Raw genomic sequence first — 16,261 nt, forward strand, 5'->3', positions numbered from 1 at the left:
CACACTCACAGGAAGGTTTTATCTGTTTGATTATAACAACCCATCGCTCCTAACAACAGCTCATAGGCTTCTTTTTGCCGATGGAGCATTTATATGGACAGGGTACGCAGTTAGGGTCCCCTCCTCTATTCTGAGACAACACAATTATGCTTCCTTCTTTGGAATCGTTACTTATTGTCTTGGTTTGCGATATATCTGGTATACACTTTTGTTTTCTGGTGCCTGGGCCTTGAATTTCAAAAGTCACTATCCCACTTTGGCTTTTCAGTTTTCTTTCAGTTGTGCATGAGGGGCGGGAGGGTAAGGAGACATAACATCATACTGTACCACCCATTGGGCTTGCCCTGGTGCTATGGTGCTCCCATGTGGTGCGACAACTTAAATCTTGTGTCTCACTCGTGGTCAGGAGCACGCTCAACTGAGTAAATGATCTCCTGCATTTTGGCCTTATTTGTCTGAAGTATCTAGCACAATGTCTAATATATATTGATAGTAAGCACTAAAAAAAAAAAAATAGCATATTAGGTGAGGAGCCATACACTCAATTATATTTATTTTTTTCATAAACTTTGGTTTTTAAAAATTTTATTTATTTATTATTGGGTAGAGACAGAGGAAAGTTGAGAAGGGAGGAGGAGATAGAAAGTGAAAGAGACAGAGAGACACCTGCAGCCCTACTTCACCACTCATGAAATCCCCCCATCCCCCATAGGTGGCCATCAGGGGCTTGAGACCTGGTCTTTATAAACTGTAATGTGTGCTCTTAACCAGGTGTGCCACTGCCTGGTCCTCCTCAGTTATATTTCTTTTTTTAAAAATTAATTTCTTTATAAAATGGAAACACTGACAAGACCATAGTATAAGAGGGGTACAATTCCCACCACCAGAGCTCTGTATCCCATCCCCTCCCCTGATAGCTTTCTTATTCTTTAACCCTCTTGGAGTATAGACCAAGGAATATTATGGGGTGCAGAAGGTGGGAGGTCTGGCATCTGAAATTGCTTCCCTGCTGAACATGGGCTTGGACAGATCGATCCATACTCCCAGACTGTCTCTTTCTTTCCCTAGTGGGTCAGGGCTCTGGGGAACTCAGTTATATTTCTTATACCTCAAAGTTTCTCACTTGGAGATAGTTGAGAAAAATCACGGAGCTTTCCTTTTCCAATCTTTGGCCACACATTGGTCTGAAGTCTTAGAGTGTTCCTGGAACATTCAGCATTATAGTATAAATTAAGAACTATAGTGTTACTTTTAATATTATTTCTTACTAAAGCAACCTTAGTGTAACCTCAGTTTTCTTATGCAGAAGGTTATGTTTTGAGTAATCAATAGGTCAAATAATCTGAAAATACAATTACTTGTGGAACTTAAAAATATCCTACTATTTTTTTTAAGTATTCCTTTATTTTATTTTGAGAGAGATGCAAAGAGAGAAAGACACAGAGAGAAACACCAGAGCACTACTCAGCTCTGGCTTATGGTGGTGTGGGGGACTGAACCTGGGACTTCAGAGCCTCAGGCATGAGAGTCTCTTTGCATAACCATTATGCTATCTACCCCCCCACCCATATCCTATGTACTTTATGACTATTTTCCCATATTATATTTACCTGAATTTATTTTTCCTATGTATATTGTAAAAGACAATATTTTTTATTGGTGATTTAATAATGATGATAAGATTGTGGGGTATGAGGAGTACAATTTCATACAATTCTCACTACCAGAGTTTCTTATCCCCTCCCCTCCATTGCAAATTTCCCTATGTTTCCCTCTGGGAGTATGGGCCAAAGATTTTTATGGAATGCAGAAGTTGGAAAGTCTGGCTTCTGTAATTGCTTCTCTGCTGGACATGGGCATTAGCAGGTCGATCCATCCCCCCAGCCTGTTTCCATCTTTGCCTAGTAGGGCAGGGCTCTGGGGAGGTGGGGTTCTAGGACACATTGGTGATGTCCTCTGCCCACGGAAATCAGGTTGGCATCATAGTAGCATCTGCAACTTGGTGGCTGAAAAGCATTAAGATATGAAGCAGAACAAATTATTTAATAATCAGGAACCTAAAGGTAAGAATACAGCAGACGAGATTTTGGGTCTTCATGTTGGATGAAGCTAGGAAGTCTATTTTAGGTATATTTCAAGGGGCCGATAGCTTTACTAATTTTTGCCCAGTAGCTAACATGTAGGTTGTCTGGGAAGATGGTGTCAGAGTTGCAAATAGGACTAGAAAGCTGGATCAGGACAGAGAGTAGCTCTTGAATATGGGAAAATTATATAAATATTATTAACTGTAAACTCCATTGATCTGACCTAAGGCCCATGTCTATTCATGTTTAGCACAGGGGCCTGTGTAAACTCTGCATCCTTGTAGGTCTGAGCTCTCATTCCATGGCCACGACTAGAAACATTCTAGGCTGCACTCACTTCAGTACCAGTCTTCCTCGAGTGGCAGAGTATGTTGACACAGTCTCCCTTCAGAGAGATTTTTTAATGAAAGAGACTAAAGACCAGAATACTGCTCCATTAAATGCAGTATCAAAAATTGAACCTAGGGTATCATGCATACAAGTCATATGCTCCCTGTACTTAATCACTTCCCTCATCTCAACATCTAAATTTTTATTAAGAAAAAAGAAAAATACTGTGAAGGGGAGAAAAGTAAATATGCTTCAAATCATATTGCTACTGTCAGTAAGTAGTGATTACTACTACTCAGTGAATGATTTCACGTTTGTCATTCCTGTTTGTCATTCAATAATTGTTACCTTGAAGATATATATAAAGCTATTTGGTAGTCCCCTAAGTTTCAGCATATAAATTGGCAATATACAAACTTTTTTTTAAAAAGAATTTATTTATTTATTCATGAGTAGGATAGGAGGAGAGCCAGAGAGAAAGAACCAGACATCACTCTGGTACATGTGCTGCTGGGGACTGAACCTGGGACCTCATGGTTGAGAATCCAATGCTTTATCCACTTCGCCACCTCCTGGACCACAATATACAAACTTTTGGGTATTGAGTTGTATAATATTTTTTTTAAAAAATTATTGCCACCAGGGTTATCATTGGGGCTTGGTGCCTGCAGATGAACCAAGCACTCTCAGTGACCGTTTTTTTTTTCTTCCCTTTTTTCCCTTTTATTTGACAAGATAGAGAGAAATTGAGAGGGGGCGGGAGAGATAGAATGAGAGATACCTGAAGCACTTCATCATTCTTGAAGCACCCCCACTGCATGAGGACTTGAACTCAGATCCTTGCACATGGTATATAATTTTCAAATTACTTAAACTTGATGATGTACTTTCTAGAACATCACTAGCTAATATATAATTAAATGCTACATATGTATTTCTTAATGTTTGAAATTTTATTAAAAAAATAAACTTCTGGATGCCGTCCTGACTTCCCTGGGCAGATGACCTCACCAATGTGTCCTGTAACCTCATCTCTCCAGAGCCCTACCCCACTAGGGAAAGGTTGAAACAGGCTGGGATTATGGATCTACCTGTCAGCATCCATGTCCAGTGAAAAGATAATTACAGAAACCACCTCCCACCTTCAGTATAACATAAAGAATTTTGGTCCATACTCCCAGAGGGATAAAGAATAGGGAACCTTCCGATGGAGGGGATAGGACATGGAACTCTGATGATGAGAATTGTATGTACTTCTGTTATCTTATTATTTTGTCACTCATTATTAAATTATTCATAAAAATGTAAAAATATAACTTCTTGTTTATCAGAGAATTACTCTCCTGCAAGTATGGTGACTGAAGTTCTGCGGATACTCTGTGACCAAAAAGAATGTGCAGTAGAATGCTTATATAACAGCACTGTCATAGAGGCCCTTCTTCAACCTATTCATAATCTGATGAAAGGAAGTAAAGTAGGTATTATTTACTGAAGAGAATCTTTTAATTGAGTGTTAGTGCATATTCAATAGGATTTTCTTTGTAAATTTGATTTACTTGAGATGTTTTATTATACCATCTTTGCATTTATGAATATAGTTTATGCTAGTAGATTTTTTATTTATGGTTAACTCATAGTTTATGCTGTCAGTTGATTCACTGTGCTAGTGAAGTACATATAATCTCTTAAATTTTTAAATTCTACTAAGACTTGGAAATCTTGATATTTTAAAACTGAGAAGTTATTTTATTATATTAAGAAGCTATTTCGCAAATCTAATAAATCTTATGAATGGCAATTTTATAGCTTTTAGAAATGTTATTTTCCAAAAGAGCTAGCCCTATTTTATAAAGAAGACTGATACTATGTCTATATAAGCTTATAGACATTCACGTTTTGAACATACAGATACATTTATTTATAGTTATATGATGTGTCCCCTTATATTAATTTAATTTTCACACTGAGGATGATAGAAATGACATGATCCCAGCAAAGAAGCAGTTACAGAAGCCAGACCTTCTACCTTCTGCTCCCTGTAAAGATCTTTAGTCCATACTCCCAGAGGGATAAAGACTAAGGAAACTTCCAGTGGAAAGGGGGGCATATGGGACTCTGGGGGTGGGAACTGTGCCCCTCTTAAACCACAGTCTTGTCACAATCATTATTAAATCACTAATAAAAAAACTGAAAAAGACCTAAAAAATAAAGTCTTTTGGATAACCATTGTTTTATCTTCACTTTCCAATAAAATGTTTTTGAATAGAAAAAAAAAACCAAACAAACAGAAAAAGAAGTGGCATGATCTAGGTTAGGTTGTTTAAAGGTAGAAGAGTAGGGGCCAGGTGTTGGCGCACCTAGTTGAGTGCACATACTACTAAGGATGGAAGAGTTGGTACCTCTATTGGAACTATTGTCTGCCTAGTGTACTTCTATTTCTGTGACTGAAATTTTTGGAGAATAATTTATCTATCTATTTATTTGTTTGTTTGTTTGTTTATTTATTTAATTTCTTTATTGGGGGATTAATGTTTTTCATTTGACAGTAAATGCAATGGTTTGTACATGCATAACATTTCTAAGTTTTCCACATAACTATACAACCCCCACTAGGTCCTCTGTCATCCTTTTCTAGGACCTGTACTCTCCCCCCTACCCATCCCAGAGTCTTTTATTTTGGTGCAATACACCAACTCCAGTTCAGGTTCTGCTTAGTGTTTTCTCTCCTGATCTTGTTTTTCAAGTTCTTCCTGTGAGTGAGATCATCCCATGTTCATCCTTCTGTTTCTGACTTATTTTAATTAACATGATTTCTTCAGGCTCCATCCAAGATGGGCTGAAAATGGTGAAATCACCATTTTTAATAGCTGAGTAGTATTCCATTGTGAATATAGCTTGCTCAGCCATTCATTTGATGTTGGACATCTGGGTTGCTTCCAGGTTTTGGCTATTACAAATTGTGCTGTGATGAACATGGGTATAGACAAATCTTTTTGGATGAGTGTGTTGGGTTTTTTAGGCTATATTCCCAGGAGAGGAATTGTAAGGTTATAGGGTAGGTCCATTTCTAGTTGGAGAATGATTTAAACTTTATCCTGTCTTAATCTTTTTTTTTTTTTGCCTGTTTGTGTCTATATTTTGTAGTGTTTTTGTTTTAATTTTTATTTTTTTGTAGTTTCATCTCCCTGCTACAACCATCCTCCATAGGCTGTGTAACTGCTCATCCATCCATGTATTTATTATTCACTGCTTATTTTTTAAAAAAGATTTTATTTATTTATTAATGAGAAAGATAGGAGGAGCAAGATAAAGAGCCAGACATCACTCTGGTACATGTGCTGCTGGGGATCGAACTCAGGATCTCATGCTTGAGAGTCTAGTGCTTTGTCCACTACACCTCTGCTTGGACTACTTCACTGCTCATTCAGAGAACATTTAACAAGCATTTATATGAATGTGGTACAAAGTGTGGAATTCTGGGATATTAGTGACTGGATAATGAGAATTTATTTTGATATGACAATCATTCTCATAAGAACAAGATAAAAAAGATTAAACATATAGAATTCATAATATATAGTTAACATAAAAAGTGTTGCAATAGGTGGTTAGGCCGTAGTGCAACGGGTTAAGTGCACATGGCGCAAAGCTCATGGACCAGTGTAAGGATCTCAGTTCCAGCCCCCAGCTCCCCACTTCACAAGCGTTGAGGCAGGTCTGCAGGTGTCTGTCTTTCTCTCCCCCTCTCTGTCTCCCCTCCTCTCTCCATTTCTCTCTGTCCTATCCAACAACAACATCTGTTGTTAAAATTCGGAGGCTCTAGCTGGCTGGGCTAGCTTCACGGGCGGGTAACAGAGACGACCAGAGACATACAGCTGGGCAGGGAAGCTGTATTTTTTTATTCAGGAACAACGATTCATAAACTAAACCAAACTAATCACCAAACAGAACTCTGCTGTCTCTTTGTGGCGGCGCAAGCACTCTCCCGAACTCTGTAAAACATCAATGCCAACAATAACAATGCCAACAAAGGCAACAGCAAGGACAACAAGATGGGAAAAAATGCCTTCCAGGAGCAGCGGATTCATAGTGTAGTGCAGGCATGAGCCCCAGCAATAACCTTGGAGGCAAAAAAAAAAAAAAGCTGCAATATAAGTAGTAAGTAGTATAATGAAATGTAACTTCATACCAGACCTGAGAAGAGTGCTCTTGAATCTTGCACCATAGCTTCTGATTGTGTCTTTACTTTCATATACCTGTAATTTTAACATTTCTTTATGTATCTCTCCTTTAACTAAGTGCGTAAGTATACTTAACTAAGGTGTAAGTACACCCGAATCTGACCTGTGGTTAGGATAGGGAAACTCTTATGTAGGAAATGAGCATTTTTAGTATCCACCCAATATCTAATCACACTTAAAAATCACTTTTGCACAACAACAACAACAACAACAAAAAGATAAAACTACAGACCAATATCTCTGATGAATATAGCTGCTAAGATATTGAACAAACTTCTGGACAGCTGGATATAGCAGTATATTAAAAAGATTGTATATCATGAGATTCATCCCAGGGACACAAGGCTGGTTCATTAAATGTAAATCAATCAATATAACCCACCACATCAATAAAAGCAAAACCAAAACCCACATGATTGTCTCAATAGATGCAGAGAAAGCATTTGATAAAATCCAACATCCTTCATGATGAAAACATTTCAAAAAAGGGGGGAGGGGATAAATGGAAAATTCCTTAGCCTAGTAGAATCTATACACAACAAACCTACAGCCAACATCATAATAAATGGTGAGAAATTGAAAGCATTCCCACTCAGATCAGACTAGACTTTTAATGTATTATTGGCTCTCTGCTCACTATAGAAGCATATAAGACAAACTCATTGTTTGCGCTGGGGAGATAGTTTGCGCTGGGGAGATAGCACACTGGTTATGCAAAAAGCCTCATGCCTGAGACCTAAAGATCCCAGGTTCAATGCCAAGTACCAGCCAGAGCTGAACAATGCCTTGGTAAAAAACCAACAACAAATAAAAATACATGCTCATTGTTTTTACTGAGTCAAGTCTCATAGAAAAGACAAACTATGGAGTCCGGTGGTAGCGCCGCGGGTTAAGCGCACGTGGCGCAAAGTGCAAGGACCGGCATTAAGGATCCTAGTTCAGGCCCCTGGCTCCCCACCTGCAGGGGAGTCACTTCACAAGCGGTGAAACAGGTCTGCAGGTGTCTGTCTTTCTCTCCCCCCTCTCTGTCTTTCCCTCCTCTCTCCATTTCTGTCCTATCTAACGATGACATCAATAACAACAAAAATAATAATTACAACAATATAAACAAGAGCAACAAAAGGGAAAATAAATATAAAAAATGTTTTTATATATATATATATATATATATATATTTTATTTTCTCTTTTGTTGTCCTTGTTGTTTTTCGTTGTTGTTGTAGTTATTATTGTTATTGATGTTGTTGTTAGATAGGACAGAGAGAAATGGAGAGAGGAGGGGAAGACAGAGAGGGGCAGAGAAAGATAGACACCTGCAGACCTGCTTCACCGCTTGTGAAGCGACTCCCCTGCAGGTGGGGAGCCGGGGCCTCGAACCGGGATTCTTATGCCGACCTTGTGCTTTGCGCCACCTGCGCTTAACCCGCTGAGCTACAGCCCGACTCCCTGTTTTTTTTTTTTTTTTTTTTTAAATAAAAGACGAACTATTAAACAAAATGTTGAAACAAAACACTGAGAATGAGAACAAAAAGTTAAAAAAAAATCTGTGTTTGTGGGTTAGGGGAGAAAGTGTAATGGTGGTGCTCTGGCTTATGGAGTGTGGGGGATTGAACCTGGGACCTGGAAGACTTAGGCATGAGAGTCAGTATGCATAATCATTAAGCTGTCTCTCCCACCCAACCGTGTCTTTTTTTTTTTTTTTTTTAAGATTTTATTTATTTATTAATGAGAAACATAGGAGGAGAAAGAAAGAACCAGACATCACTCTGGCACATGTGCTACCGGGGACGGAACTCAGGACCTGATGCTTGAAAGTTCAGTGCTCCATCCACTGCGCCACCTCCCGGACCACCCAACTGTGTCTTTATTAATGTCATCATTAGCTATTGACTAGCCCATCACACCTGCATGCCACTTACCATAGTCATTACCTGTCCTCATGCTATACCTTGTGTCATAATCAGTGGTAGGAAGGAATACAACTCTATAGAAAGGATGGTAGTATGCTAGATACCAAGGTATAGTCAGTATGCCAGTATGGTAGTCTGCTAGATACCAAGGTGTAATGTAATTAGACTTGCATATAAAGTTAACTCAGAGCAAAGTAAATGGAAAATTTATGAGAGGTACCATTGCATTTATTAACAAGTATTAAATATGAAGCCATGATAGTAGCAGCAATTCTTCCAATTGTCATACTGAATAATGACTGGTCTTGATGAAATGTCTGTATGTATTTGTCTTATCAACTGTGCTAATAAAAGGATATAATTAAATAGCACATAAAATGCAAACATATTATTGCACAAGCAAGCAAATCATCAACTTTTCTTGTGTTGTGATAATATAATTTGATTATCCTAGAAGCTTTATTCTGTGATGTTAGCATGTCATAAAATTATATGATTTGTTACCTTTTTAATATGTAGACTGTTCCAAGTTGTTCTGAAACCGCCTTGATTCATGTAGCTGACATTCTGGCAAGAATCGCATCTGCAGAAGAAGGACTTATTTTACTCCTTTATAGAGAAAATATAAGCTCTCTCAAAGAAAAAAGGTATGTATGTATGTATGTATTAAGGCTGTGGAATTTTAACATTTTTTTCAGTGTGCTTCATATTTCTAAAATGTCATATATATGCTGATAATGAAAATATGGGTAAGTTTTCTAGGTATAGTTAGATTTTTCTGGCTGCTGCTAAGTAATGTAGTAGACAATATTCAGAAAGTAGGATTGTATAATGAAAATTGTAGCATATGCAGTCAGTGTAGACTTTGTATTCAAAATAGGAATCAGAGCATTCAGTCTAGATGTGATTCCACTATCTCTACTTTTGCTTTTTCGGCTTAAAAAACTTAAATAAATGTACTATTTAAAATAATATCAGTAAGCTCAGGAACTATTGGTTCATAGTAATTTATTTTCAGGGTAGCAGTCATCCTTTATGTGCGTATTAGTTACACCCACCCACCCACCACTAAAATCCTACTATCATCTCACTGTAAAAAAGACCCTCAATCATTTCGTTCTACCTCTTTCCACATTTTTCTGTAGTAACCACCCAGTTTTTTTTTTTTTTTTATTGAGTCTAAGGGTTTTGTTGTTTTTAAAATTGGTTAGTTTGTTGCTTTAATTATTTATATTCCCACATATAAATTCCACATCTAGTTATTGTCATTCACTACCTTATTTTACTTAGGATAATGACCTCGTATTTTACCCAGTTTGGGAATTTTCTCTTTTAAATTTCTAATGCAATGTATGACTGTTTTCAGCCACACTACACAAAAGTGCACAAAGGAAAAATTAACCGCTACCAGTCTTCATTACCAGCACTCAGTTCTGTGTCTTAATTGCTAGTAACATTTTGATACTCATGTCTCTAGACGTTTTCTGTGCTTATTACAATTAGTTAAGCGTATACACATTTTCCTCTATGTAAAAATGGTATATTAGATACATAATATGTAATTTTCTTTTTATGTGCACCGTAGACATCTACCTATGTGAGTACAGGGTGATGTTATTTTTTAAATAACCTTATTAATTTTGTGTGTGTGTATGTGTGTGTGTGGAGTTAGGGCCTCATAAAGATACAGTTTCACTGCTTGAGTCTACTTTTTCATTCAGATAGAGAGAAAGAAATAGGGAAAGGGGGGAGCTGGGCGGTAGCACAGCGGGTTAAGCACACATGGCACAAAGCTCAAGGATGGAGTAAGGATTCCAGTTCAAGCCCCCGGCTCCCTACCTGCAGGGGGTTCACTTCACAGGCGGTGAAGCAGGTCTGCAGGTATCTATCTTTCTCTCCCCTCTCTCTGTCTTCCCTTCCTCTCTCCATTTCTCTCTGTCCTACCCAACAATGACGACATCAAGAACAACAATAATAACTACAATAAAAAACAAGGGCAACAAAAGGAAATAAAGAAATAGGGAGAGGTAGAGGCACCATGGCATTAGCGCTTCTTCCATTGTCACAGTGCCTACTATTTGAGTTTTCTTCTGGAGATTGTCATCATGATAGATCTGTGTCCTTCTTACATTTAATCTATTTTATTTTTTAGATGTTGTTATTATATTTATTAATTTACTGGATAGAGACAGCCAGAAATCGAGAGGGAAGGAGGTGATAGAGAGGGAGAGAGCCAGAGAGACACCTGCGACACTGCTTCACCACTTACAAAGCTTTCCCCACTGCAGGTGGGACTAGGCACTCGAACCTGGGTCCTTGCTCATTGTAACCTGTGCGCTCAAATAGGTGTGCCACCACCTGGCCCCACAGTTAACTTATTTTTGCCCTTATAGTTAAAGTAGGCTTCTATAGGCAGCATCAAATTAAATCTCTTAAAAGAAATCTGTGTCTTTTACTGGATATATTTAGATGGTTACACTACAGAGTGATACTGATTTAATTGGGTTAATATCTATCATCTGTTAGTGTTTTTTTTTCCCCCCACTTTGTTAATGTTAACCTTGTTCTTTACCCTTTTCCATGACACTTTTTCTGTCTTCTGTGTTTCATTTTCTGTCATATGTATGCTTTAATCTGTTTACATCTAAGATGCTTTGTCTTCCTGATAATAGTCACACAGGACCGAAGCCTTTATATGTGTGGCCACTTAGTTCTTAGTAAGATTAAGAACCCCTTCTGATTATCTGAAGTATGTAGATGAATTACGATTTGGGCTTTCTTGTCTTTAATATTTATTGGTTTATTTTGTTATTTCCCTGTCTATCTGCCTCTCTCTCAATACACTTCACACTAATTATGCCCCTGCCCCATTTTTTTTTGCCTTAATAGGTCACACATACTCTTGGTAGTCATTCTAGGAAGGAAGAAGGCAGCAGTAGTGACTGAAAAGACAGAAAGTGAAAAATCACATAAGTAGGATCAGGAGCAAATGGAAATGAATCACAACTGACAGTATAGAGATTCAAAGAATCATGAGATTTCTGTGAACAACTATACACCACTAAGCTGTAGAGTCTAGAGGAGATGGATACATTCTTAGAATCATGTAATCTAAAACTGAAGCAGCAGGCAATATAAAACCTTAATAATTCAATTATAATCAGGGAAATTGAAACAGTAATCAAAAGACTCCCACAAACAGCTCACGACCAGCTGATTTTACCAGTGAGGTTTACCAGCCCTTCAAGGAGAGCCCATTACCTTTCTTTTTCAAGTTTTCCCAAAATACTGAAGATAAGGGAATACATCTAAAATACTTTATATGAATTCAACATCATCTCAGTGCTAGAAACTGGCAGACATCCCTCCCCTCACCCTTCCCCCCAAAATAACTACTGGCTAATTTCCATGATGAATATTAATACTAAAAGTCCGAACAAAATCTTAGAACATTTTATTCAAGATTACATTAAAAAGATTGTACATCATACTCAAGTAGGATCTAGCAACTTAGTCAATATTGCTACTTTCAGGAAATACACAGGACATTCCATTCGAGAGAGTCGGGAAATTAAATATTAAAAGTACCTCAAAGCTAGCCAGAAGGCCCAGATTTGAGATCACAATTTAAGGACCAAGAAAATAACTGTACTGCAGTGATATATATATATATATATATAATATAAAAATGCACAGATTTAATTGTTACTAAAACTAAAAAAAAGAATAACTCAACAAAAAAGATCCTTTCACTTAATCACTAAGAATGCCATTGTACCAACTTCCTCCTTTGCATACTAATAAAAGGGGTAAAGCATTTTTTCCACCTTTTTACTATATAAGGCATTTTACCCAATCTACCTTATAAAACTATATTTTAGTATAACTACTAAATTTCCAATGAAAATAATTTAGCAAATAAAGGCAAAATAAATAATTAGAAAGTCACTGGTAATCTCTCTCTTTCTCTTTCTCTCTCTGACCTCCAGGGTTATCGCTGGGGCTCAGTGCCTACACTATAGATCCTCTGCTCCTGGTGGCCATTTTTTCCCATTTTATTTGACAGGACAGAGAGAAACAGAGAGGAGAGGGAGACAGAGAGAGGGAGAAAAGATAGGCACCTACAGACCTGCTTATGAAGCCATCCCCCTGCAGGCTGTTTGGTAATCTCTAATGATGGAAAGGATTTAGGAAAGGATCATAGGTGAATACTGAAACACTGAAATATGAAATTTTGTTTCTTGATTTTTTTTAAATATTCCCTTTTGTTGCCCTTTTTTTTTTAATTGTTGTAATTATTGTTGTTATTGATGTCGTTGGATAGGACAGAGGGAAATGGAGAGAGGAGGGGAAGACAGAGAGGGGGAGAGAAAGACACCTGCAGACCTGCTTTAAGCTTGTGAAGCGACTCCCCCACAGGTGGGGAGCTGGGGGCTTGAACTGGGATCCTTATGTCTGTCCTTGCACTTTGCGCCACATGCACTTAACCCGCTGCACTACCGCCCGACTTCCTGTTTCTTGATTTTTATTTGTTTATTGGATAGAGACAGCCAGAAATTGAGAGGGAAGGAGGAGACAGAGAAGAAGAGTGACACAGAGACACCTGCAGCCCCATTCACCATTTGTGAAGCTTTCTGCCGGCAGGTGGGGACCGGGGGCTCGAATCTAGGTCCTTGCTCATCGTAACTTGGGCACCCAGGCAAGTGTGCCACCACCTGGCCCCATGTAACATGAAACTTTGAATTGCTAGTTTAAGTTTCCCCCAAATAGAGTGCTCTCACCTAGCATTTGTTTGGAATTTTGCTTCCACTAGTTCTGTGCAGACTGTATTATCCTTTCCTGTCTGAGGTTCTTTTATACCTTGTAATAATATTTGTGTATCACCTTTTCCATTTGGAAATGTCTGAATACTATACAACTTTATTTTATTTTTAAACTTTATTTTCTAAATTATTTATTCATTTTTTTATCTACTTGTGTTATTTCTTTAGATTCAATAGTGATTTATCAGGTAATAAGATAGTTTCACATCACATCTACCAGCAAAGTTCTATATCCCCACTGTGCCAGTGTCTTTTCAGGTATGTTTCTGTGTCCTTTGAATGGATATCTAGGAGAGGACTTGCTGAATTATAAGGCGGACTTATTTTTTATTATTTTTAATCCGGGAGGTTAATGGTTTACAGTGCCGTTTTTGGCACATGGGCACAATTTCCCATCTCACCTTAAGTGTCGGGATAACACGTTCACCACAGCCTTAGGTCCTTTGCAACCATCATGCACCGGGACCAGGAAGCCCTCCCTCCCCCCACCCTCTCCCTGTCCTCTTTCTCTAGACTCCTTTGCCTTGGTGCAATACACTCAGCCCCTCCAAGTTCTCCTTTGTGTTTCCCCCTTTTGTTCTTGTTGCTTAAGTTCTGCTATGTGTGAGATCATCCCATATTCAGCCTTCTCTTTCTGGTTTATTTCTGTTAACGTGATTCTTTCAAGTTTCGTCCAAGATTAGGTGAAGAAGTTGAAATCACCATTTTCTTTTTCTTTTTGCTTCCAGGGTTATTGCTGGGGCTCAGTGCCTGCACCATGAATCCACTGCTCCTGGAGGCCATTTTTTTCCCCCTTTTGTTGCCCTTGTTGTTGTAGCCTTGTTGTGGTTATTATTATTGTTGTTGATGATGCCGTTTGTTGTTGGATGGACAGAGAGAAATGGAGAGAGGAGGGGAAGACAGAGATGGGGAGAGAAAGACACTTGCAGACCTGTTTCACCACCTGTGAAGCAACTCCCCTGCAGGTGGTGAGCCGGGGCTCGAGATGGGATCCTTATGCTGGTCCTTGCGCTTTGCTCCATGTGCAGCTTAACACGCTGCGCTACCTACCGCCAGACCCCCGAAATCATTTTTAATAGCTGAGTAGTATTCCATTGTGTATATAGAGCACAACTTACTCAGCCACTCATCTGTTGTTAGACACCTGGGTTGCTTCCAGGTTTTGGCTATTACAAATTCTGCTGCTATGAACATAGGTATACACAGATCTATTTGGATGGATGTGCTTGTTTCCTTAGCCTATATCCCCAGGAAAGGAATTGCAGAATAATAGATTAGGTCCATTTATAGCATTCTTAAAAAAAATTTTTTTATTATCTTTATTTATTGAATAGAGACAGCCAGAAATCAAGAGGGAAGGGGGGGGGGTGATAGAATGGGAGAAAGACAGACACCTGCAGCACTGATTGACCACTTGCAAAACTTTCCCCTTGCAGTTGAGGACCAGGGCCTCAAACCCAGGTCCTTGTGTATTGTAATATGTGCGCTCAACCAAGTGCGCTCCCACCCGGCCCCCGTTTATAGCATTCTGACAGTTCTCCAGACTGCTTTCCATAGGGGTTGGACCAATTAACATCCCTACCAGCAGTATAAAAGGGTTCCTTTACCTTCACAAGCTTTCCAACATTCATTACTACTCTCCTTTTTGATGTATGACATTAACACAGGAGTGAAGTGGTATTTCATTGTCTTTATTTGCATTTCTTTGTTAGTCAGTGACTTTGAAATTTTTTTTTTTCATATATCTGTTGGCCCTTTTTATCTTATTTGGTGAATATTTTGTCCATATTCTCTTCCCATTTTAGTATATGTTCCTTTGTGTTTTTTGTTGTTGTTGCTGAGTTTGGTGAGATATTTGTATCTTTTGGTTATCAGCCTTTTGTCTGACATATGGCATAAAACGCTGTCCCACTCCATAAGGAGTCTCTCTATCTGGGTGGTGGTTTCTTCTTTGGCTCTGTAGAAGCTTTTCAATTTGATATAGTCCCACTGGTTTATTTTTGTTTTTGTTTTCCTCAAAAATGGACTTGGGTAATTGAAGATGCCTTTGAAACTTAGATCAAATAGAGTTCTGCCAGTGTTTTCCTCTAAATATTTGATGGTTTCTGGTTTAACATACAAATCTTTTACCCATTTGGAGTTTACTTTTGTGTGTGATGAGATGAAATATTTCAATTTCATTCTTCTGCATGTTTCAATCCAATTTTCCCAGTACCATTTGTTGAAGAGACTCTCCTTTATTCATTTAATATTTTGGGCCCCTTTATAAAAAATTAGATGTCCATAGGTGTTGAGTCTTATTTCTGGGCTCTCAGTTCTCTTCTACCAGTCAGTGGGTCTATTTTTGTTCCAGTACTAGGCAGTTTTGATTACAGTAGCCCTTTAATATAGTTTGATGTCTAGAAGTGTGATGTAACCAGTCTTGTTCTATTTTCTCAGACTTGCTTTGGCAGTTCTAGGTATCTATTTATTTACTGGTAAGACAGAAAGAAGTTGAGAGGGGAGGAAGGTAGAGAGGGAAAGACAGACACCTTCAGCATTGCATCATCTCTCATTAATCTCCTTGCAGGTGGAAACCAGGTGCTTGAACCCAGGACTTGTGCATGGTAACATGTCTACTTAACTGAGTGCACTACAACTGGGTCTCCCTTACAAAAATTTATAGCATACTATATAAATGAGATAGAGACTAATTGCTATTGGAGAGTTCAGGCTGATTAATATTTGACCAGCTGATTTTTCGCTCCACTAAAATTGGTATAACTAGATAATGTGCCTTATGATATGATGCAGCAAGAGAGAAATAGGAACGGTCACATATGCAGTTATTTTGCCATGGAAAAAGTATAAAATAAATTGAACTGAAATCTAATT

At 38.3% G+C, this 16,261-nt stretch overlaps 1 protein-coding gene across 5 annotated transcripts in view; it reads left to right on the forward strand.

Annotated features, from left to right (window-relative positions):
- Window positions 1-16,261, forward strand: part of TBC1D32 (TBC1 domain family member 32) — a 216,890-nt gene that overhangs the window by 53,000 nt on the left and 147,629 nt on the right. For all 5 annotated transcript variants that reach the window (XR_009549601.1, XM_060190530.1, XM_016187340.2 and 2 more), the window contains 2 exons: window positions 3,746-3,888; window positions 9,084-9,211. Coding sequence is in view for 4 of the 5 variants with exons in the window: in XM_060190530.1 (XP_060046513.1) it covers window positions 3,746-3,888; window positions 9,084-9,211 (271 nt within the window). In the remaining variant the exon portion in view is untranslated. The remainder of the gene's footprint in view (window positions 1-3,745; window positions 3,889-9,083; window positions 9,212-16,261) is intronic.

The sequence above is a fragment of the Erinaceus europaeus genome, chromosome 4, assembly GCF_950295315.1.
Source record: "Erinaceus europaeus chromosome 4, mEriEur2.1, whole genome shotgun sequence".
Classification (NCBI taxonomy): Eukaryota; Metazoa; Chordata; class Mammalia; order Eulipotyphla; family Erinaceidae; genus Erinaceus; species Erinaceus europaeus.